Consider the following 26,527-nt stretch of genomic DNA (forward strand, 5'->3'; position numbering starts at 1 on the left):
TATCTATCTATCTATCTATCTATCTATCTATCTATCTATCTATCTATCTATCTAGAACAGTATCCTAAAGAGGAAAGAATCACAAATCCCAGTATATATGAAAATGAATTTCTTTAATTCAATGACACCAGTAGTAAACACATACCAGTATTGTTTAAGCACATTATGGATGGTGCAAGGACATCTATGCTCAGTCACCATTACATCTGTATAACATGAAATGTACACACCTCTGACTCCAGAGAATGCATTTCTGTGCAGCTATTCCCAGGTAGGACAATATTCACTATCATATATCTGTGATAGTGACTACAGTTCATGATGTACAGGTGATTTCTTAAAGTTCTACTCACAGTTGGCTTGCTCTGAAAGGCATCAGGATAGAAGCACATATCTACACACTGTAGACAATATTTTAAAAGATCAGGGCACATCAAAATCACCTGAAATGATTTTGCATGATGGACTTGCTCAGATACTACCTGAAGTGCATACTGCTACTTTTGATCTCCACAGAGGAAGTTCCCAGCATGTATATTTTTCTGAATTCCCCAGGTGACTTTAACTTTCATATTTCTAAACCTCTGTCTTAAAGATAACAAAATTTACTCTAATTTTAGCAAGTGAATCATAATTATAAACTGTAAGAAAAACAAAACTTCCTACTTCCCAGTGCTTCTAAAAACTGAAGTCAGTGAGAAAGAGCCTGGGCTTCTAATGGAGGATTGCTAAAGGAGTGGAATTAGGAGGGGTAGGCACCAGTTTCTGAAAACAAAAATCAAACACTTACAGGAGGAAAGTAAACCTGTCATAGGCAAGGAATGCTGGAACTGTGCTTCATAACACAGTTACAAAAGAAGGGTGAACTGAGTAACATATGGGCTGGATCAGGAAGACCCAAGAGCATCAATACTATCCCATCTACCAATGCAGCTGGCCATGGAGCCCTAAAACATCTCCTGGCCTGCCTGTCCTGGGCAGGAAAGACACTGCAAGAACATGAGCAGATGTCACTGTGTCCTTCTTGACTCCCAGAGTCTCCAATCAATAGGCCGCTACATTAACAGTCTGTTCTGAGTCCTTGGTTGATCATGAGACTAACCAAGGATGGGAGAGCTCGAGAACCAAGTCAACAGAGTAGTAGCTGGGTCTTCCCTCTTTCCCACTGTGTAGTGAGACCAGGCAGAAATGCAGGCTTTGGTACTGTTTTCTATGAAAGCCTAAAACACACACTCAACAGCTATTAGGAAATAATGTCACCCTGAAACAGCAGCATGAACTTGCCAGCAAGCCTGGTACCAGCTAGGTGACAATGCCCTGCCTGTTGCTCTTTCCCCCAACCCCTTTCACCTGTAGTCTTTCTTACAAAGAAGGCAATGAGGATCACATGCCATGATAGGATCAGCTTTTCTTTGAGGGCTTATCATGTGTCACACAATTCTCCAATTCTCCGAGTACTTTAAATGAGTTACCTCTGGTAAATGTCATAGATAAACCTGATCTATGTACCCTTTACTTTTAACGTACAAAGATATTTGAAATCAAAAAGAACAAGAATAAGCTCATGTCCCTCACTAACAACGTATTAATATTGGTATGTCTGAATGGTAGGGTTGCTAGTGCATTTTTCACTAACACCTCCAATGTGGTCACTCACAAAAAATGAGTTTTAAAATCTGACTGATTTGGGAGAATTGATTTTGTAAAAATGATCATCTCACCAAAAGCAATCTACAGATTCAGTGCAATCAACATTACTCTCCACAGACAAGAGAAAAATAATCTGAAAATTCGCTTGGAAGCACAAAAATACATCTCATAGCTAAACACGGCCTGAGCAACGGTTCATTGGGTAGAGGTAGCTCAGTAGGTACCAGCACTGCCTCTGCAAGCATGAGGACCTGGGTTTAAACCCCCAGCGTCTATGTAAAATGTCAGGCATGGCTATAGGTCCCTAGAACCCCAGCACTGAGGAGCAGAAATAGGCACATTCTGTAAGCATGCTGGCTGACCACCCTCATGGAAAAGACATGCACCTGGTTCAGGGACTCTGTCTCAAGGCAACAGCACTAAACACAGACACTATTCTCCTCTGGCCTCCATGCATACACATGACACATGGACTCAAGCATACAACACACACACACACACACACACACACACACACACACACACCAATAAAACGAAGATATTACTACACCTGATTTAAAGTTGTACTACAGAGACATAGTGATAAGAACATCATATTGCTGGCAAAAGACAGACATACAGATCAAGGGAACAGACATCCCAGACATAAATTTATGCAGCTACAGCTAAGTGATCTTCAACAAAGATGCCAAAAAGTCTCACTGGAAAACTGGACATAGACGTGTGGAAGACTGAATGTAGACCTGTATCTTTTGCTCTGCCAAAAATCAACTTCAAATGGATCAAAAAACTTTAACATTCAATCCGAATCTCTGAAAGTACTACAGGAAAAAATAGGGAAAATACTTCAAGATATAGACACAGGCAAGAAGTTCATAGGACTCCAGTAGTAGGAAATAAGGCCAAATATTAACAAATGGGACCTCCTGAAATTAAAATGCTTCTGTACAGCAAAATAAACTGCTAATCACATGAAAAAGGCACCTACAGATGGCAGGGGTAGGGGAGTGTTTCTTATTGATGACAATACAGGAAGAACTCAGAAAACTTAGTCATCAGGGAAATGCAAATCAAAACAACCCTGAGATTCCATCTTACACCAGTCAGAATGGCTAAGATTAAAAACTCAGGTGATAGTAGATGCTGGTGAGGGTGTGGAGAAAGAGGAACACTCCTCCATTGTTGGTGGGACTGCAAGATGGTGCAACCACTTTAGAAATCAGTGTGGCGGTTCCTCAGAAAATTGGACATAGCATTACCTGAGGATCCAGCTATACCACTCCTAGGCATATACCCAGAAGATGCTCGAACATATAACAAGGACATATGCTCAACTATGTTCATAGCAGCCTTATTTATAATAGCCAGGAGCTGGAAAGAACCCAGATGTCCTTCAACTGAGGAATGGATTCAAAAAATGTGGTATATTTACACAATGGAGTATTACTCAGCTATTAAAAACAATGAATTCGAGAGTTTCCTAGGTAAATGGATGGAACTAGAAATCATCATCCTGAGTGAAGTAAGCCAATCACAAAAGAACACACATGGTATTCACTCACTGATTATTGGATATTAGCCCAGAACCTTGAAATGCCCAAGATGCAACTCACAGACCACATGAAGCTCATAAAAAAGGAAGACAAAGTGGGGGTGATTCAGTTCTTCTTAGAAGGAGCAATAAAATACTCAAGGGAGCAAATATGGAGACAAGGTGAGGGACAGAAACTGAAGGAGGGGCCATTTGAAGACCTTCCCACCTGAGTATCCATCCCATGTGCAGTCACCAAAGGTAGATGCTGATGTGGAAGTCAGGAAGTGCATGCTGATAAGAGCCTGATATGGATGTCTCCTCAGAGGTCTTCAAGAGTCTGACATATTCAGAGGCAGATGCTCACAATTAGCCATTGAACTGATCATGGGGTTCTCAATGGAGGAGTTAGAGTGAGGACTGAAGGAGCTGAAAGGGTTTGTGGCACCATGAGGAAAGCAACAATACCAACCAACCACAGCTCCCAGGGTCTAAACCACCAGCATGGGAGCACTTAGGGAGGGATCCAGGGCTTCAGCTGAATACATAAGAGTGGAGGGCCCTGCTGGGCATAGGTGGAAGATGAGATCCTTGACCTCATGAAGCCTGGACGCCCCAGGGGGTGGGAATTTTGAGGGTGGGAAAGTGGGAGTGGGGGGGTAGGTAGGGGTTACATCCACAGAGAAGAAGGAGGAGGGGTAAGGGGATAGGGGGTTCCTGGGTGGGTGGGGGATGGGGTAAGGGGACAACATATGAAATGTAAATAAAACATCCAATAAAAAAAAATAGAATGAGCTAAACAGAGAGGTCTCAAAAGAAGAAACTAAAATAGCCAATATATAGTTTTAAAATATTCAACATCTTCATACATCAGAAAAATACTAGTTAAAACTACTCTGATATTCTATCTCATCCCAGTCAGAATAGCTACCCCAGAACAAAGATGGCAACAGATGCTGGAGAGGGTGTGAGGAAGGAATACATACTCACCACTGCTGGAGATATAAACTGTAAAGCCATGCAGAAATCAGTTTGGGGGTTTCTCAGAAAGCTAGAAACATGACTTCAATAAAGACCAGTTACACAACTCCCAAGCATCTTCCAAAGGTCCTGTATCCAAAATAGACACCTCCATATCTATGTTGAACACTGCTCTTTTCAAAATAGCCAGAAAATGGATCTAGCCTAGATGTCCATCAACAGATATGCACAAGAAAACTGTGGTACACACATACACAGTGCATTTTGTTCAGCCAGAGAAAAATAAAATTATGTAACTTGCAGGATAATTCATAGAACTTGAAAACATTACATTAAGTGAAGTAAACCAGGCTTAGAAAGACAAAAAGCATGTGTTCTCTCTCATGTGTGTAGCTGAGCTTTACAGTTTTTATATAAGTGAAACTATGTGGGAGTGAGGGAGGGTAAATGCCAGAAAGCTAGAAAAGGGGCCTGTGAAAGGGAAAAATTACTTTCAACAGAAAATTACCCTATAATTAAATCACAGTAAATGTTCTCTATGCTATACTTAAAACCTAAAATGTCCTGATTGATTCTATTAGCATCTGATCAAAATATGAAAATATTTTAAACTATGTTCCCTTAGAAATAACTTAAACTCATGTCCAGGTGTATTTCCTCTTGATTAGTAATTCTACTGAAAATATTGTGGTATCCTTTTTTTTTTTTTCAAATTTCTACATATCTAACAATTTCCTGTGAATTTCATTTTTATTTTGATCTTGATACCTTTCATCTTTTGTTAGTTCTCATTGTATAAATTTAAACTTTCAAATATAAAAAGGTGGAAAAGATCCAAATGAATGGAAGGCTTAATCAATTAAATTTCATAAGAAATATAATCTAAAGAAAAGAATCAGAGGCTGGGGAAAGGACTCAGGAGTTAAGACCACAGATTAGTATTCCAGAACCAAGGTTCAATTCTCACATAGGGTCTTATAGCCCCCTGTAACTCCAGTTCATGCTCACATACACACAATATAAAAGAAAAAAAAAGACTGAGGAAAAAAAAAGAAGATGATACTTCTTAAGCTGATTTCTCATACACAGTGATGATCTGCTTGACAAAAAAAAAAGTATTTTATATGGAAGAAATACAATAACTTCAAAATATACAAAGAAAAGAAACAAAACAAAAAGTCAAAAACCCAAATGATAAATGGGCTAATAAGAGAAAAACAGGTCTCAAAAACGAAATACAAATGGCCAAGAAGCATATTAAGAAATGATCAACCTCACTAGCCACCAGAGAAATGCAAATTAAACCTAGACTGAAATCCCACCTAATCCTAGTCAGAATGTCAGTCATGAAGAAGACAACAGACTCCAGCCCAGGAAGCAGGAAAGCTAACTGCAGATGGCAAGCCTCTCACTCCATGAATCCAAACCAAGCCCCTAATCTCATCCTCAGCTCTGTAGAAGACTATATATGTAACCTCTCATCACTCTCTGTCCCCATTGCTGGGGACTAAGCAGACACCCTGCTTTCCTCCTGTGTACTCCCTTGGTATCCCAGCAATCAGAACGTTCCCATTCCTAACTGTCAGGCCTCACTGTCTGGGAAGACATTTTACTGGGAACTCCCAGTGGTCACACCTATCAGGATCCCAAAAGAATTATCTATCAGGCAACACACAGGCAAAACACTCACCGAAGAACCAGAAAGGGCAACAAAACCCAAGGAACAAACATCTACCCAACAAAGACAAAATCAGCTATCAACACCTAGGAAGTATAATCATTTCCAAACCCAGATGTCTAAACATCAATGTGAAAACATTGAGAAACTAACAATATGCCTCCATAAGAGTCTAGCAACCCTATCACAATAGGCCCTGGGCATTGCAAGATTCTAAAGCACAAGACAAGGCCTGAAAAATAGCATTTATAAATATGATAGAACTCCTTAAAAAAGAAACAAATAAATGACTTTAAGAAATCTATGCAAACTAAAATTGTATTTCTTCAAGACCTGGAATTGGAAATTGAATAAAGAAAAAAAAACAAACTGAGGCAAATCTGGAAATGAAAACTTCACAAACTCAAATAGGAACCTTGCAGGTAAACCTCACCAATGGAATACAAGAGATGGAAAAGATAATCTTGGGTACTGAAAACAGAGTAGAAAAAATAGATATACCTCAATCAAAGAAAAATGCTAAATCTACAAAAACATCCTGGCATTATGAAAGAACCAAATATAAGAATAATGGAAATAGAAGAAAAAGAAACCCAGGTTAAAGGCACAGAAAATATTTTTTTTTATTTATTTTTTTTTTTTTGGTTTTTCGAGACAGGGTTTCTCTGTATAGCCCTGGCTGTCCTGGAACTCACTCTGTAGACCAGGCTGGCCTCGAACTCAGAAATCCGCCTGCCTCTGCCTCCCAAGTGCTGGGATTAAAGGCGTGTGCCACCACCGCCCGGCTCAGAAAATATTTTTTAAGAAAATCACAGAAGAAAAAAATAATTCCCCTTAGTACATAACAATCAAAACATTAAATGTATGAAACAAAGAAAGAATATTAAAAACGGAAAGAGGAAAAAACAAACAAAATATAAAGACAGACCAATTAGAATAACAACTGACTTCTCCATCAAGACCTTAAAAGCCAGAAGGGCCTGGAAATGTTCTACAGACTCAGAGACCACAAATAGCAGTCCAGACTATATCCAGCAAAACTTTCAATCACATTAGATGGAGAAAATAAGACATTCTGTGATAAAAACCCAAATTAAGTGTCACAAACCTAGCCGTACATTAGGCATTAGAAAGAAAATTCCAACCTAAAGAGGTGAATCACACCCAACAAAAAACAAGGAATAAATAATCCCAGAGAAGCAAATCAAGGGGGGAAACATACACACCACACCACAACAACAACAAAAGGAACCAACAAAGACTGTTCATTGATATCCCTCCATGTCTATGTTCTCAATTCCTCAACAAACAGAATGGATGCAAAAACAGGATTCATCCTTCTGCTGCATCTAAGAAACACATCATCAAGGACAGACATCACTTCACGGTAAAAGGATTGAAAAAGATACTCCAAGCAGGTATAGCCATCAGAAAAAATAGACTTCAACACTAATCAGAAGAAAAAAGAACACTAAATACTCACTAAGGGAAAAAAATCTAAGAGGACACTGCAATTCTAAAAATGTATGCACTTAAGTTCATAAGCAAAGAATAAATCACATATTGACCTGCACATACTGATAGTAGGAGACATCGATACCCTTACAATAAACAGGCCATCCAGACAAAAACTAGACAGAGAAATGCTGGAGCTAACAAACGTTATAACCCTAATGGTCCTAAAAATTGTCTATAGGATGTTTTATCCAAACACAAAACAATATACCTTCTTCTCAGCACCTCTAGAATTGACCACATCTCAGACACAAAGCAGCAAGTCTCAACAGATGAAGGAAAACTAAAAGCATCATACACCCTATGTGACCACCATGGATTAAAACTAAAACCGGGTGGGAGAGGAGATGCGGAGGTATTAGGAAAGCTAGGGAGAGAGGGCCAGGGGAATGAATGGAAATCAGTGGAGGGGTGGGCGGTCTTTAGGACTTGACAGAGACCTGGGATGGGGGAGTCTCCAGGGAGTCTATGGGAGTGACCCTAGCTGAGGCTCCTAGAAGTGAGGGGATATGGAATCTGAAATGGCTACCACCTGTAGCCAAGGAAACCAACCCACTCACAAAACCTTTGACATAAAATTTGTCCTGCCTACAAGAAGTGCAGAGACGAAAATGAAACAGACTGAGGGAATGGCCAACCAATGACTGGCCCAACTTGAGACCCATCTCATGGGCAAGAACCAATTATTAATGATACTCAAGTATTTAGTATGCAGACAGGAGCCTCGAATAACTATGCTCTGAGAGCTCTAGCCAGCAGCTGATGAAAACAGATGCAGAGACCAGCAGCCAAACATTAGACAGAGCTCAAGGAGTCTTGTGAAAGAATTGGGGGAAGAATCAAGCGTTCCAGAGGGAATAGGGACTCCACAAGAAGACCAGCAGAATCAATTAACATGGACCTTTGGGGGCTCTCAGAGACTGTACTACCAACCAAAGAGCATACATGAGCTATACCTAGGCCTCCCTGTACATATATAGCAGATGAACAGCTTAGCTTCACTTGAGTCCCCCAACAATTGGAAGCCAGGGCTGTTCCTGACTCTGTTGCCTGCCTGTGAATCCTGTTCTCCTAACTGGGCTACTTTGTCTGGCCTCAGTGGGAGAGGATGAACCTAGTCCTGCAGTGGCTAGGGTGGGTTAATGGTGGGGGAGGGGAGGTGTTTCCTCCTCAGAGAAAAAAGAAGAGTGGAGAAGGAGGAGCTGGGAAGGGGGATGGGGCACAGGTACATAAAGTAAATAAATTACTGGGAAAAAAATGGATTTCAACAAAAACAGAAAAAAATAGAAAGCTTACAAATTCAAGAAAAAATGAACAACTAATGGATGAAAAAATGGATGAAGAAAGAAAGATTTTCTGGAATTGAATGAAATTACAGATCATACCCAAATTTATGGGACACAAAGAAGGAAGTTCTAGCAGGCAAGCACATAGCACTAAATGCCTCCAAAAAAAAAAAAAAAGAAGAAGAAGAAGGAGCAATCTCATACTAGCAACTAAACAACACATGAACTCTCTAGAACAAAAAGAAGAAATCAATCACACCCCGAAATAGAAGACAGCAGAAATAATCAAACATGGGAACAAAATCCATAAAAAAGATACAAATAAAAAATGAGAAACAAAGAATCAATGAAACAGTAAGACTGACAAACCCTTATCCAAATTAAACAGAGAGAATATCCAAATTAACAAAACTAGAAAAGAGGAACATAGCAACAGAAACCTAGGAAATCCAGAGAATCATACATACTTGCACTCAACCAAATTGGAAAGTCTAAAAGAAATGGATAATTTTTTCAATAGATAACACCAAAGTTAAATCAAGTTCAGTTATAAACACTTAAACAGACCTATAACACTTAGTGAAATAGAAGCAGTCATTAAAAGTTTCCTAACAACAACAACAACAAAAAAAAGCCAAATGGTTTTAGCACAGATTTCTATCATATGAGTTAACACCAATACTCCTCAAATTACTCCACAAAATAGAAACATTGCCCAATTCTTTTTACTAAGCCACAGATGTCCTGATACCCAAATCACATAAAGATCCAACAAAGAAAAAGATTTACATACTAATTTCCATTATGAACATAGATGCAAAAAATTCTCAGTAAAATACTTGCAAACCAAACCACCACAAAGATCATCACCATGATCAACTAGGATTCATCTCAGAGATGCAGAAATGGTTCAACATTTATAAATTGATAAATCTAATCCACCATATAAATAAACTGAAAACAAAAACAAATAATCATCTCATTAGCCAAAAAGACCTTTGACAAGATCCAACACCCCTTCATGACACAAGTCCTGAAGAGATTAGGGATATAAAGGGCATACCTAAACATAATAAAAGCAGTTTCTAGCAAGCCCATAGCCAACACCAAGTTAAATGGAGAGAAACTCAAAGCAATTCCACTAAAGTAAAAAAACAACACAAGGTTGTTCACTCTCTCCGCATCTATTCAATACAGTCCTTCCATGAAGTCTTAGCTAGAGCAGTAAGAGAACTCAAGGAAATCAAGTCGATAAAGTTTAGAAAAGAAGTCAACATATCTCTATTTGTAGATGATAGGATAAGATACTTAAGTGATATTAAAAATTCTACTAAGAAACTGCTGCAGCCGAAAAACACTTTTAGCAAACTTAGCAGGCTACAAAATTAACACACAAAAATCAACAGCCCTCCTACACACGAATGACAAATGGACAGAAAAACAAATGGGAGAACCACCACCTTTCACAATAGTCTCAAGTAATACAGAATATCCTAGGCAACTCTAACCAAGCAAGTGAAAGACTTGTATGATAAAAACTTCAAGATGCTGAAGAAAGTAATTAGAAAAGATAACAAAAGATGAAAAGATCTCCCATGCTCATAAATCAGTAAGATTAACATAGTAAAACAGGCCACACTATCAAAGCTGCAGATTCAATGCAATCCCTACCAAAATCCCAACACAATTCTTCAGAGATCTTTTTTCTTATATTATTTATTTTATTTATATGAGTACGCTGTAGCTGTCTTCAGACACACCAGAAGAGGGCATCAGATCTTATTACAGATGGTTGTGAGCCACCATGTGGTTGCTAGGAATTGAACTCAGGACCTCTGGAAGAGCAGTTAGTGCTCTTAGCCACTGAGCCATCTCTCCAGCCCCCCAGAGATCTTGAGAGAATAATTTTCAGCTTCATATAGAAATACACAGAGAGAGAGAGAAAGAGGGGGAAAAAAACCAGTTAAACAATCTTGAATAATAAACAGCTGCTGGAGGTATCACTATCCCAGATTTCAAGTTGTACTATCAATCTATAGTAATAAAAAACACCATAGTATTGGCATACACACAAAAAAATTATAGAGAATCAAATTGAAGATATATACATAATCCACACACTTATGGACACCTGATTTTGATAAGGAAGCCAGAAATACACACTGGAAAAAAGACAGTATCATCTACATATGGTGCTGCTCAAACTGGTAGGTGCATACAGCAGAATGCAAATAGATCCATACTTATTCCAACTCCAAATGGATCAAGGACCTCAACATAAAATCAGATGCACTGAGCCTGTTAGAAGAGAAAGTGAGGAACTCATCAGAAAGGGCTTTCTGAACAGACACTGTTAGCACAGGCACTAAGAACAAGTAGCAAACGAGACCTCATGAGATTGAAAAGCTGCTGTCTAGCAAGAGAATCTGTTACGCAGACAAAGCAGCAGGGTACAGAATGAGAAAAAAAAATTACCAACTCCAAGTCCAGTAGAGGACTAAAATCCAAAATAAATAAAGAACTTAAAAAACTAGGTATCAAGAAAACAAATAACCCAATTAAAATATGGGGTATAGATCTAAACAGAGTTTTCAACAAGTGAAACACAATGGCTGAGAACACTTCTTTAAGTGTCCTCATTTCTTTAAATGTTCAACTCCCATCACCATCAGGGTTTGAAACGCAAATCAAAACTACTTTGAGATTTCATCTTACACCTGTCAGAATGGTTAAGATTTAAAAAAAAGAAAGTGACAACTCACACTGGAGAGGATGTGGAGGAAGAGGAACACTCATTCACTGCTGGTGGGAGTGTAACTTGTACAGCCGGTATAGAAATCATGGAAATCAGTGTGGCAGTTCCTCAGGAAAATGGGAATGGACCAAAGATAAAGCTATACCACAACTGGGCAGATACTCAAAGGATGCTTCAGCAAAGGATGTGACAATCAAGTGTCACAAAGACATCTGCTCAACTATGTTCATAGCAGCTTTATTCATAATAGCCAGAATCTAGAAACAACCTAGATGTCCCTCAACATTCGAATGGATTAAAAAAAGTGAGGTATTCACGCAATGGAATATTACTCAGCTGTTTAAGGGAGAAAAAAAGGAATTTGCAGGTAAGTGGATGAAACAAGGGGGGAAAAAAAAAGGTGAGGTACCCTAGACCCATGTATGTATTCACTTACATGAGGATATGAGCTGTTAAATCAATGACAACCAAGCTATCATCCATAGAACCACAGATGCTAGGTATAAAGTAAAGGACTGGGGTCAAGGGCGACACAGATCCCCCTAGAAAAGGGAAATAAAATAAACATGGGCAGAAAGGGGGACTGAGGGGGACTAGAACAGGATAATTGAGCAGAGAGGAGGAAAGAAGAGGAGAACAAGGGGTGGAATACAGCTAAAATTAAGAGCCATTTGAGGAGTAGTATGGATACACAATACAGTAGAAGCTTCCTAAAATATACACAAATACACAGGCTACCTAAATGAAATCACCAAATAATGAGGGAGACAGAGTCCTAACTGGACATCCTTTGTCACTACATGAAGTTTTCAATACAGAGACTGGGTTTCATCTAACTGAGTTGTTAGCCAAATGAATCCCCTAGGAATCCTCCCAAACAACCCAGGCTGTTGCCAAAATTATAGGTTGCTTTACACAACCTGATACCAAGTGCCTATTGCTGAAGACAATGCCTACACAACTCATTGGACATGGAGAGGTCAAGCTGGTACCTACCTACAGAGCCTTCTCCTCTGTGTGCTAGTATGCTCGGTAAAGGAAAGTACTCTGCAGGCTACCAAAAGAGAAATATGAACATCAATCCAGCTACAAACCCTTTAATCAATGATAGCGTTCTGTCTGCAAGGTATGCTAGCACAATGATGGCACAAAGTTTATGAGAGTAACCAACTAATTTTTGCTTTGTCTTGAGGCCCACTCCACAAGATGGAACCCATATCTGACACTGCTTGGATGACCAAAAACCAGGACTCAGGGAATACCAAAGAAGAAAAGGAGAAAGAGTGTAAGTGCCAGAGGAGGACACCAAAGGGAAACAAGGGCCTCCATATGAACAGGCACAATGCACATCTAAACTCACACACTGAAGCATCATCCACTGGGCCTGCACCAGGTGTGGTTCTAGAGCTGAATGGAGAAGTGGACACATGCCCTGATCCCTAACCCAGATCTATCTCCAATTGATAATGGTTTACATATAAAAATTTAGTTCCCTCCAAGTGAGTCTCACTGGAGAAACAAACTATTCTTACAGGTAACCTGCTGCATGCCCAGCAGTAGATGGCCAAAGGAAAATGAACTCAAGGGCATCTTTAGAGGTTCCCTCTCTCCTCATAATGTCATATCAGGGATCTTCTTGTTTAAATTTTATCTATTATTTTACAGATAGATGTAATAATATAATACACATATATACCAAGTGCCCATATATTTTCTTCTTTTTACCTTACAAATTATAGAGTTTCAGTTACTATTTCTATGTGATTCCCAAGCATATGGAGAAGTGAGTCTCATTTTCTTGTGCCTCCTCCTGGGCTCTTTCCCTTCTATTTGTTTGTTTGCTTGGTCCAAACTAGCATGTTAGTTTTTATTCTGTCTTATCATATATTATTACCATTCCATAGAAACTGTTTCCTTTCTGCCTGCCTGCCTGCTTTCTTTCCTTCCTGTCTCCCTCCCTCCTTTATTTTTTGTTTTTTGAAATAGGGTTTCTCTTTGTAACCATGGCTGTCCTAGAACTTGCTCTGTAGACCAGGCTGGCCTCAAACTCAAAGATTCTCCTGCCTCTGCCTCCTGAGTGTTGGGATTAAAGGTGTGCATCACCATCTCCTCGTGCTTGTTTTCTAATGAGAGGCAGAAAGTGGGTGGATCTGGATGGGAGGGCAGGTAGAAAAAAGCTGAGTGTAGAAGGAAAGGAAGCTGTAATCAGGAAACATTATGTAAGGGAAAAAAATTTACTCTCAATTAAAGGGGAGAACAAAAAACCAAAAACAAATGCTGGTAAAGATGTGGACAAAAGGGATCTTCATACACTGCTAACATAAGAAGCCCAGCTACTGCAAACACAGCACAAGGGCATCTAAAACAGATCTACTATATGCCCAGCTATTGCATTCCTGTGTATCTACTCCTAGGAAACCAAGTCGACCATGACAGACACACTTTGCTCACCAGAGAGTCCATGAGGACCAGAATCAGAGGAGAAAGACACCCAAACCTGACCTCTGGTTTCCACATACATACACACAAGTACATACAACACATAAACGTATGTATACAAATACTTCCCCAAGTATAGATCTGGTCCCCCTCACTAACTAAAATTAATTTTATTCTGACTCAGAATGTTAAAAAAAATCACTTTATTTTCATTTTATGTTTCTGGGCATATGGAAAAGCACAAGAGAAAGTGGTTCAGCAATAAAGCTAATCAATAACGTCAATGAGAGTAATACTAGTTTTAAAGTACTGCAGTTTGGGGGTACGAGAGAGATGGATCAAGCAATTAAGAGCACTAGTTGCTCTTTCAGGGGACATGGATTTGATTCACAGCACATACATGGCAAAAGGGGATCCAATGCCCTTTTCTGCTCTATGGATACACATGCAGGCAAAACACCCATACTTATAAACAAAATTTAAAATTCACAATTAGATACAAAGAAGAGGGAATATACTACGCTCGAAGTAATTTATTTAATAAAGTAGTGGACAATAGGCTCTCAGTTTTATGAGCATCAGCTATAAGATGGTTTTGTTTTAGTGGTTTTAAGAGAAGAAGCATCTAGAAATGCTAATTAACATCATTTTCTGAGAAATGTGACCAAACTTGAAGGCAAGCAGAGAAAAGATTTCAAAATATAAATATGTGTATAAAGAAAATGTGCCTTGGACATTGTTTTTTAAAAAGATTAAGTTTTCTGGTTAAAATTTTTAAATTTTATTTTAATAAATGTATCTACAAATATCTGTGGATTTAATCTTAATTAAGTTTTACAGCTGATTATTATTCCATTTTCTATGTCCCATATTTTCATTATCCATTCACCTATTGACAAACACCTTGATTGGTTCCATTTCATTGCTATCATAAATAAAACAGCAATAAACATGGATGTCCAAATATCTCTATGCTAGGCTATGGAATTCTATGACTATATGCTCAGGAGTTAAATAAGTTGGGTCACATGATAGTTCTATTTACCATTTTCTAGGAACTTCCAAAATGATTTCCACAATGGTGGCATGCATTAATTTGTACTTCTACCCAAAGTAAGGGTATATTTCCCTACATCCTCACCAACCACTGTTGACAAATTTCTTGATGATAACCATCCCTTCTCAGGAGTCAGAAGAAATAGTATCTCAAAGTAGTTTTAAGAGCAGTTCCCTAATAATAGAGAGGATGCACATTTTAAAAATAGTTATTCAGCTGTAAAAAAAAAAAAAAAAAAGAAACCAAGAAATTAACAGAAAATTGACAGACTTGCATAGTATTAAGCAAGGTCACCCACATTCAGAAAAAAATAATGTTCTCACTGATATGTAGATCCAAATCTATGATGTATAAATGTACATATGTGAACAGATGTAAGTGTGGGTAGAGCAGAACACTTAGAAAAAAGACAAAAACGAGGTAAAATCAGGTGATGAGGATGAACAGAATGGAGACAAAGGACACAGGGATTGTGCAAGAAGTCATAAAGCTTATGGTTTTTCTAGTCATAGACTGGGGGGAGGAGGTTGTTTTGTAGTGATGCTGAGCACTAGGCTTTCCCTGAGGCCCTGGGTATTGAGAAAGAACAGACTGTTCTCTAAATCCAGGAATATACTTAGGAGAATCAATAGTGCACTGGGGTCAAAGTTTTGGGAAAACCAAGGCTCTAAATTCTGAGACCCCAACTCTTCCAACCCTAAGGAGCTCTGGTTATCAATCTTGAGACAGCTATGCTAGGTCTGCAAATGTTCTTGAGATAGCCTGTGTAACCTTTGTACAACATTGCTTGATTAGTTTCCTACAAATTTCATCTCATTGTATGACAGCTTTTCTCTGTGTTCCATTTTTCTTTATTTGCAAATTGTATGTGTATGATTCTTAATAAACTTGTTTTTCGTAAGACATAGCTTGTGTTAAGACCTTCTGATCCAAGCTTTTTTACCTTTTTTATCTTCTTATCCCCTAGCTATTCCCCTTAGCTGTCACTGAAGAATATACTGTTTGGCCTAGGTCAATGAATAAGTGCTTAAAATTCTCATTAAAATGTAAAACCTTAAGCAAATCTCCGTGATTTTAAAATGTCCACTCTTTCTTTATATTTCACTGAGATGTAGAGTTTGGAACTGGGCATGTGTTTGGGTGACTGACTTCCTTAAGCTAGCTGTGTGATGTAAAGACATCATTTGTAAATTCATTATAATAACAATATTTGATAATAAAAATTACTGAACCTATCTTATAATTCTGTAATAAGTCCCATACAGTTATTTTTTAAATGTCTTTGGTAAGTTTGTATTACAAAGCCAACATAACAGAAATCTGTTTCTTGGATTTGAAGATGAACCCATGTGTTCACTCTTTTAGAATGCTGCTAAATCAAATAAGATACATGCAAGCAGCCCAAATATTCATGAGCAGTCATCCTTCTTATCTCTCAGATATAAATTTTGCTATTGCAAAACCAAGAAACAAAAGAAAACACTATAAAAGTAGCTCAGTTCTCAGATCTAACTATGACACCAGAATTAAAGACCTATCAGAAGTGACACAAAAAAACAGCTTTTCACTACTCCTTACATAAATAATAAAGTGGTTCCATATTAAAATACTTATCTAAATACAATTAATGTTAAAACTTACATGCCAAAAAATTACAAAGCACTTCAAAAACAAATCCATACCTTAAAAGGTCAAGCGAACAGACTTAAAATGAAACCAGAATTAGAAATGGGTACAAACATGAGAGCAAAGAAAGCTACCTTGGTGTACAATATGTTCTGTGCACACATACACACGTACAAATACACACATTCATTCCAACCATAGCTAAAATAACCAATTTTATGAAAATATCAAATAAAATTCATCATTAAGTATCCAAATAAAAGGTTCTTTCCTTTTTCTTAAAGCCTGGAGGAACCCATTGGAAGACAGCTGCAGGAAGCTCACTCTCGGAGTTGAGGCCAGCATGGTCTATGTAGGGAGTCCCAGACCAGCCAGGAATACAAAGTGTAACTTATCAACAAAATAAATTAGTGTTTAAAAAAATAGTGAAACCAAAGTTGTTAATAAAAGTAAAACGCAAAAACAAAATATGACTGACTATATATACCTTGCTTCAGATTTTTAAGAATTTGTATTCTCAGACTATCATTACTTAAGTTAAAATAAATTTTAATCCAAACTACAAATAATATTTAAACAGTAAGCAAAACTATAGAAAAGGAGGCGAGAAATAAACACATTAAAATCATAAATATAGTTGCTTTTAGTATTAGCAAATACTTAATTGTTGTAAAATTTTCTTTAATGTTATACTGCCTTTATCAAAAAGTAATAAAAATAAGCCCGACATGGTAGTATACCTTTAATCTTAGCACTAGGAGAGAGAGGCAAGTAGATCACTGTGAATTTAAGGCCAGTCTACATAATGAGTTACAGATACATAGGCCTACATAGTGAGAACTGTCTCAAAAATAAATGAATCAATAAAACATTTAAAATAAACTCCTTGGAAGTATGTAGCATACATATTGTTTTCCAAATGTACATAAGGAGTTATGAATAAACAAATTATTAGTTATAACAATCTCTACTCACAAAATTTAGAAACAACCTATCAAGAGAATAGACAAATAAGATATAATCTTATTTTAAAAAAATAGAGAAATGAAAGATGAAATTGACACATATACATGTGCAAACATGGCCTAATTTCATAAGCCTATGTTTAGCCAGAAAAACATGCTGCAAAGTAAGGTAGCTTCCATAAAATAGTTTTAAAGAATGCAAGACAATAGTGCATACTATTTTAATGATAATTTCTTAGTCCTAAAAGTTACTAAGAAATGCAGAAAATTACAACCACACATTCAGTTCAAAAGATATCTTTAGAGGGTGGAAGAATACAGTCACCTACTCCCTCTCTTTGCACTTCTGTAAGAACATACAGAGAGAGACAACTGAAGGAAAGAAATGTTTGTTTTTATATTTTAGCTCATGTGTCAGTCCATCACAGCAGAGAGCAAAGCAACTCTAGACCAGAGCCCCCATGATCTAAGTCTAATTATCTTACAAATATATGTGCTTTCCTAACCTCTAGGGAATACAGCAATCCAATCAAGTTGCCAATCAATATTCAACCGTCACAGTTACTTACCTGAAACTACTCTTCTAATTTCTGCGTAAACATGAACACTGATTCACATTCATCCAGAGAAAAATCCCACCCTGTTCCATTCACAGATGTTCTCTCCAACCTCAGATACTGTCTCCTTATCCATAGTGTTCTGCTATAGTAAGCCACATGCTCATGCCCTTGAGGGAGGAACTCATTACCCCTCTTAGCCTTTCCAGTCACTGTATCCTCCCACCTACACTCTGCTGCAGGAGAACCTTGTGCTCTGGAGCAAGTCCCACACACAACTGCCGTTCCTTCTGCCTGAAACTCCTGTCCTACTCTGTACAAGGTCAACTATCTTGACATTCAATTGCCACGCCCTCCAAAACACCTTCCCTGACCAAAATTTACCTAAACCTACTCCTATCTTTCTCTACCCTTTATTCTGTTTATTTCTTCTTTTCAGCTATGACTAAGAAGCCTAGCACTATGTATCTGTTTCTAGGCTGTCTTCTCCCTGACAATTAAAGCTGTATTAGCATAGGCTTTGTTCACTGTTGTATCAATATTGCCTATACTAACTAGTGCTGGATACAAGGACCCAGTCGAAAGAACTGTATATTGATCCTACACACACTTTAAATTTTTAGTTAGCATATATAGTGTTTTGTTTCATTACAGCCTTTTCAAACTAAATTTGTCTTTTTCTTTTCCTCCTGGGCTCTTATCATCCTTTATGCTGCTCCCCTACCCTGTACACCTCTACCCACTCCCTATAGCTTCCTTTCTGCTCTCATGCCTTACATGTCCCACTGGTCTCCCCATATTCCTCAATACATCTCTATCCCCTCTGTGAGCTCCTTTCTAGTTCCATAGTCTTCACAGTTCTATTTTAAAACTTACTCAAAAATAATACTAAGCATTCTTTTGTCTTACCAATCACCACACCTCTAAAGAATAAATCCTTCAAAACAGTAAGCTCATTTTAAAGGTCTTTCACATACACTGACAACCCTGCGAATGGTGGCTCAGTCAGACTGCCATGCTACAGTGGAGGTGTGCCATATGTCACTTTTGCTCCCAGATCAGTGCCAATGTCTCTGTGAGCCTAACTTCTATCAAGTGACACATGAATTCACTTCTTCAGGAACTTTGTGTTTATATTCCATACAATCACGGAATGTCACTGGCACGATTCAAGTCTATCCTACTCATGGCTTTGTGGCCTGCAGTCATTAACAACACCTGAGTATGACTTTACCAATGATGAGCACTAAACCTGACCTGGAACAAAGGTCCCACTGTCCCTTTGGAGACACTCACTGGAAAGTCTCTGGTTAGGAAAGGGACATACATAAGCCAGCATGGACAAACTCAAGAACAGATCACTCAGACTTTCAATTGTGAAGGTCACACGCTGGGGATGTGAGCACGTGCAAAGAAGGAATAATTGTATCTGCTGAACTGCTCTAGTTATCTAACCCAGTGGTTATCAATCTTCCTATGCTACAACCCTTATATAAATGCCTTATGTTGTGATGACCCCCAGCCAGATTATTTTTGTTGCTACTTTATAACTGTAATTTTGCTACTGTTATGAATCAAAATGTAAATATCTGTGTTTTCCAATGGTCTTCGGTGACACATATGAAAGGGTTATTTGACTCCCAAGGAGTCATGACCCACAGGTTGAAAACCACTGATCTAATAGAAAAAAGAGCAACCAAAATAATCAACAAATTATAAAACTACAAAGACAGAATATATGTAAAAGAGGTATACCATTATCAGCCTTTCAAAAACCATTATACAGTGGGGGAAAAAAAAAAAACAGACACTACCCTGCATTCAAATACCTTAGAACTTACCATCAGGTGAGATACAGGAGAGTAACTCAACAGAGCCAACCAACAACACTCCCAGCAGCTACAGGGCACAGGAAAAAACAGGAGGAGGCTACTCCTGCCCTAGTCCAGGTGCAGAGGACCCAGGCAGGAGGGACATAACACAGCTATAGCTCTGGAGGCAGGTGCACTGACAACACACTTACTATAGGACTTGGGAGTTAAGTCACTAAACTCAGCATGTTCTTTAACAAACGTTTAAATACAGCCGATTTATCCCAAACCCTCAATATTAAAATTATATGCTAAGTATTAAAAAATGTACCATAACTATAGAGGTATTTTTACCAGAGGAGCCCAGTAGGTGTAGAGGTAGCCAATTTTCAATGCTGGTACAAACTGTGAGCAGGACACTACCAGAAAATAGAGATTCAAGAAAAACTTGAATTGTTCATACAAAACCTAGAAAGGAATAGAGAAATTAGTACAACCTCAAGAATTTTCAAGAAAAATTTATTAACACTTCAATCAATTAAACTCACCATAACATGCAAATACATTTCCATCAGTAAAAATGATTCAGACTAAATTAATTTTGACATATACATTATGTATATGTGTGTGTGCATATACAGAGATACACATACACATAAGATATAATAGTGTACTTTTTAGCACAGACACTAAGCTTTACCAATATATATTAAACAAACCAATGGATACAAGTATGACTACATGATACTTGACTGATTTAGCTCTCAAAATAGAACCCACTACCAAGAAACTATGTAAACAACAGACCAGTTTTCAGGGGGAAAAAAACAGGCTACATATACTCTTTAGTGTCTTTTAGTACTTGATTTTTCACATTATTTTTAAATATGAAATAAATTTCATCATTTAATAATTTTAAGATTGCTAAAACTAGAAAGTTTTGTTTGCTTGTTTACTCAAATAGAGTCTTCTCCAGAAGGTAACAGCTAAAGATAACAGCTCAGTGGTAGAACACTGGGCCAGCATACATGAGGCCCTAGGTTTAATTACAACATTGAAAAAAAAGAAAAGAAGGAAGGAAAGAAGGAAGGAAGGAAGGAGAGAGAGAGAGAAAGAGAGAGGGGGGAAGGAAAGAAAAGATAAGAAAAAAGAAAAGAAAGGAAAAGAAAGGAAAAGAAAAGAAAGGAAAAGAAAAGATTATTTTAAAAAGAATCTATTGGAGTTAAGAGTTAAGAACAAACACTAGCAGTACACGTCTTTAATCCCAGTACTGGGGAGGCAAAGCCAGGAGGATCTCAAGGCCAGCCTGGTCTACATAGTAAGTTCTAGGACAAACAGGACTAATAAAGAGACTCTATCAAAAAGAAAAAAGAAGAGAAAAATTTCAAAAGGCAGTCTACTTTCAGTTAAGCTTGCAAAGTTGTAAACTGTAAATCAAAGTCTCCTTGGAAGCCATTCCTTGTGCTAGGTGGAAGACATGGCAATTTCAACAAGAGATCAACGGGTTAAATGGTTTCTGTTGGCTTAAAGAGCTAGAACTAGTTTGTACATATTGAAGTACCTGCATCATCATACAATTCTGTGGGTAACAAAAACAGTTACACTCAATATGTTTATATCCATAATCATGCTCAATTGCTGTCTAAAAATGTTTTGAATTATTTCATAAATTAATCTCAGCAGGAAAGAAAGCTCTTTTTCTTCAGTAATTTCTACAAAATCTCAGCACAAATTATATCTATTAGCAATTCAGAAATTGCCATTTATGCTAAAAATGGCATAGAATTCCTACTGTGTAATTACTAAATGTTTCTGAAATACTACGTTTTAGATGAAAAGACTAATTTCAGAGACTTGATAAGGAAGGAAATCATGCACATAGTAAGCAGGCATTGTGCAGAGCCATCAACAGGTATTCTCAGAATGTAGCCAATGGCTGTGGGAATTCATACTCATCAAAGTTGAGTTACACTGCTGGCATTAACTATGTCCAATACTTTACGATATACTCAATGACCTTGGTAATCTTTAGGACAATGCATCATTCTTAGACACTTTGTATTCAAGAATTTAAACTTAAGGAGAAACAGTGGCTTTGTTCAAAAAAAGATGAGAATATTTATCTGATTGAAAGTTTACATTTTATTGTACTAATATAAGATTGTTCTTTTGATTATGAAGATCAAGCCTATTACTGACTGGTTGGGGACCTGGAGTTTGGAGGACCATTATGGTCCAAAAGAAATTCATTATAATTACTTTATTAAATACAAAAGATTAGGCAACTTTTATTCTACATAATAAGGAGCTTTTCTTAGAAAATAGAGTAAGAACTAACAGCTAAATTTTGCCAACATTTTTGTTACAGTACTGTAAGACATGATTGAATTTTTTTTACAGATCAGCCATGTTAATTTCTAAGAATCAATGATTAGAAAGAAAACAAATTCCTGTAAAATAAAGACATATAATCCACATCAGCTACCTTGACACTGATAAAGAAGCATGAACTTATTAAAATAGATGATATATAGATAGCAAAAAAAATTAGTCCAATGTTGCAAAATCATGATAAATCCAGTTTTATAATTAAAAGTATTAGAAACAAAAATTAATAAGATATTTAAGCTTCAGTATTTAAATTTAACAATATACTCAATTACTGGTAACTAAAGAGTTAACAATGTAACAAGGCATGAGACTAACAGCTTGATATAAAAAGGTGTCTATAAATACATACAGAGACATATCTTGTTACTGTGAACAAATCATATACTTCCTTTGGCAGACTTTCATTGCAGACTTTAACATTTATTCCAATTTTCTCTCCAAATTTCAAGTGTCCCCAGGATTAAATTGTGTTTACCTGTTCTTTACTATTTCTATACTTTTATATTCTCATAAAACAAATGTTTATCAATAACTGAAAACAATTATAAAGTTATGCATTTTCTTAAGAAGACAGAGCCAAGCAAATAACAAAGTATTTGAAGTGGGGAGGGGTGAAACTGCCAAACAGTGGTATCAATAAGCAATTTCTACATTTATCTTCAGAAGGCAAAAAGTTGAGACATCAAGTGACATTGAGGATGTGATCATCTTACCCCAGGTATAAAGGTAAATACATTGTATTTCTGATTTTTGATAGAATTCCTAGGATGTTTTTCTTCACACTTCTCTGGACATCCAAGCCATACAGTTCGAGCCTTTAGTTCTTTCTTCCTTTGACAAACATTTATCAGCCAATCACAGCAACTGCATTAAACAAAAGATATACATATATTGCATATGTTTTTTGAATGATCTAAACTAAGTCTACATATTTAGAAATCAATATTTTGTCTATATTCCTTGGACATTAATCTTTCTGTCTAATGCTAACCTATCATGATCCTATGCCTTTGAACAAAGGCAACCATCCTTTTTTCCCAATAATTTATTTTTTATTCACTTTATATCACAATCATAGCAACCTCTCAGTCCTCTCCTCCCGGTCCCACCCTTATAAATCCCTCCTCCCATATAGCCCCCTTCCCTTTTCCTCACAGAAAGGGGAGGCCCCTTCGGTACCATCCCACCTGGGACATCTAGTCTCAGCAGAACTAGGCACATCCTCTCCCACTGAGGCCCAATCATGCAGTCCACTTGTTAGGGAACTCACATAAAGACCAAGCTGTACATCTGCTACAAACATCTAGGGGGCCTAGGCCCAGACCTGTATATTCCCTGGCTGCTGGCCCAGGCTCTATGAGCCCCAAGAGGCCCAAGTTAGTTGACTCTGTAGGTCTCTGGTGGTATCCTCGCAAAGTCACCATTCTTGAACACTAACTCTGCTACCAGAAGACCCCATGCTGACACTATCCAATACACAATCCAGTAGCCACAGACGGGCATATTAATTTTAATTATTTAAAACTGAGAACTCGGCCAGTTTGTTTTGGCTGTGCAGGCTTCAGTGATTCTTTCTGTCCTGCTTTGAGTGCTGCTGTTGGGTGCTGTGTGAGGACCTCATATAAGCTCTGATGTTGAGATATGGATGGTATGTGTTTATGACATCAATACTAACCGAGGCTTCAGAGTCATTGGATTGCAGATATGTGACATTTTTCCTACCTGTTGAATTTTTCCAGTATGAGATATTTTAGGATGCAGTGATTTACGACTGCATATGATTTATGATGCCCATGTGACCTTCACTGGGGAAGAGTGGGATTTGCTGGATCCTTCCCAGAAAAGTCTCTATGAAGAGGTGATGCTGGAGACCTACCAGAACCTCACTGCTATAGGTTACAATTGGGAAGACCATCACATTGAAGAGCATTGTTAAAGTTCTACAAGACATGAAAGGGGATTACTGTTACATGATTGGATGAATATCAGAAGAGACTTTGAACTTTGGACTTTTAACATTTTTGAGACTGCTATAGATGGGGACTTTTGAAGTTGGACCTCATGTGTTTTTCATTATGCTATGTGTAACTATGGTCCCCATACATTCTGTACTTCAACGAGCTTATGGGGGCCAGCAAGTGGAATGTGGGAGTTTGAATATACTTGTCACAGGGAGTTGCTCTATTCAGAAATGTGACCTAGTTGGAGGAAGTAGATCACTCTAGGAGTGGGCTTTGAAGCTCCACTCAGTGCAGAAAACACCCTTCTAGTAGCTCCCTGGAAGACAGTCTCTTCCTGGCTGCCTTTTTGATCAAAATGCAAAACTCTCAGCTCCTTCTCCAGCATCATGTCAACCCAAATGCTGCCATGCTTCCTGCTATGATAAAAATGGACTAAACCTCTAAACTGTGAGCCAGCCTCAATTAAAGGTTTGCTTTTATGAGAATTGCCTTGGCAATGGAAACGCTAAGAAAGAAACCCTGTGAGTGTATTTAATATAATGAAGCCTTTGCACAATTCTGTAGGCTTCATTATCATGAAAGAATATGTACTGAAAAGAAACCTTTTGAATGCATTTACTATGGTTAAAGCTTCTTACTATGCTTAAGAAGGAATGACTTTGGGCTGGAGAGATGGCTCAGCGGTTAAGAGCACTGACTGCTCTTCCAGAGGTCCTGAGTTCAAATCCCAGCAACCACATGGTGGCTCACAACCATCTATAATGAGATTAAATGCCCTCTTCTGGTGTGTCTGAAGACAGCAACAGTGTACTCACATACATAAAATAAATAAATAAATCTTAAAAATTTAAAAAAAAAAAAAAAAAGGAATGACTTTGACAGATCCAGTTCTCACTCTGTCTGTTTAGAAGGTGAGCATCACATAGGAGTTTATGACAAGCTCATTCTTGGGCCCTGTCTACATCTGTTAAATCAGAAGTTTTGCGCTCAGCAATGTAAAATCTGTATCAAGCAGGAAACAAGCCCAGGTAACTTTTTTGTATTAGTTCTCATGACTTGGATTGTGGAATTACAGAGTACCCTGCATTTAATTCCAAAAGAATAGTCTTGCTTCTCTTTAAGGAAAACTAAGGTTTAGGCAAGTATATAAAAAATAGAAATACATATGTAATGTTATACAGTATTGCAACATTAATTTTATATTATATGAAACATATACAAAGTGATATATAAAAATGTTAAATGTCTAAACCCATTCTCCAAAGCAAAAATAAAAGGGTCACCATCTAAGGTTGGTTATTTGATCAGAAGAAAAAAAGAAAAAAAAAACTGAGAACTCAGATCTTCAGCTAGCTGCTAGCTTCCATGGGATATAAGAGACTAGAAGCTCCTATTATTATAGTGAGTCCTATAGATCACCACCACAGGACAAACTAACTATGGGTCAGGTACCTCAAAGTAAATACAGCTACTTATAAAAACGCTTGTTTTCTGCTTTCAAAATTCAACAGGAATTCCTCAGGAATTCATTGTATTACAAAATGTTCATCTGCTACAAATAATTAATTTGATATATAAATATACAAAGACAGACCTAAATTAAAACAGTAAATATACAAAGCTAAGCATTTAAAAAAATACATTGCAAATTTAGGAAATGTGTTATTGCTAATGATGTCATTGTGCACAGACAAAATTAAATAGGTGTTAGAGAGGAAGTACCAAGTCCTACACTACTCCATAGAACTGAACAAATATGCTGATAATAGGCTGGAGGTGTGCAGACTGAAGCCTCCTCAAATCCTACTTGTTCATATCAACCATAAATTTCACCAGAAGAAGAAGTTAGGTGATCCCACTGCTCAAAGAAAAAGGCATAAACCTTAACAATATTAAAAAAAAAAAATACTCTAATAGGGTTGGAGAGCTGGCCCAGCAGTTAAGAGCAATGGATGTTCTTCCAGAGGACCCAGATTCAATTCCTAGCACCCACATGGCAGCTCATAACTGTCTGTAATGCCAGTTCCAGAGGATCTAACACCTTACATAGACACACATGCAGGCAACACACCAATGCACATAAACTAAAAATAAATAAAACTGAAAGGAAAATAAGAGCTGGGTGTGGTGAGTCACACCTGTAATCCTAGCACTTTGGAGGCTGAGGCAGCAGACTGTGCAACATAGTGAGTTCCAGGCCAGCCTGTGCTACAATGTGAAGCCCTAAGCCTTAGCAAAAAACTTGTGTGTGACCCTTACTGACTTGTAGAGCTTAAAAGAGAGAGAGAGAGAGAGAGAGAGAGAGAGAGAGAGAGAGAGAGAGA

General features: G+C 37.7%; 1 protein-coding gene across 3 annotated transcripts in view; it reads right to left on the minus strand.

Annotated features, from left to right (window-relative positions):
- Nucleotides 1–26,527, minus strand: part of Atp9b (ATPase phospholipid transporting 9B (putative)) — a 216,265-nt gene that overhangs the window by 167,923 nt on the left and 21,815 nt on the right. For all 3 annotated transcript variants that reach the window (XM_028768921.1, XM_028768920.1, XM_028768919.1), the window contains exons 3-4: nt 22,956–23,106; nt 20,206–20,319 (exon numbers count right to left, since the gene is read on the minus strand). In XM_028768921.1, the coding sequence (XP_028624754.1) occupies nt 20,206–20,319; nt 22,956–23,106 (265 nt within the window). The remainder of the gene's footprint in view (nt 1–20,205; nt 20,320–22,955; nt 23,107–26,527) is intronic.

Source organism: Grammomys surdaster, unplaced genomic scaffold (assembly GCF_004785775.1).
Source record: "Grammomys surdaster isolate TR1022 unplaced genomic scaffold, NIH_TR_1.0 189, whole genome shotgun sequence".
Taxonomy (NCBI): domain Eukaryota; kingdom Metazoa; phylum Chordata; class Mammalia; order Rodentia; family Muridae; genus Grammomys; species Grammomys surdaster.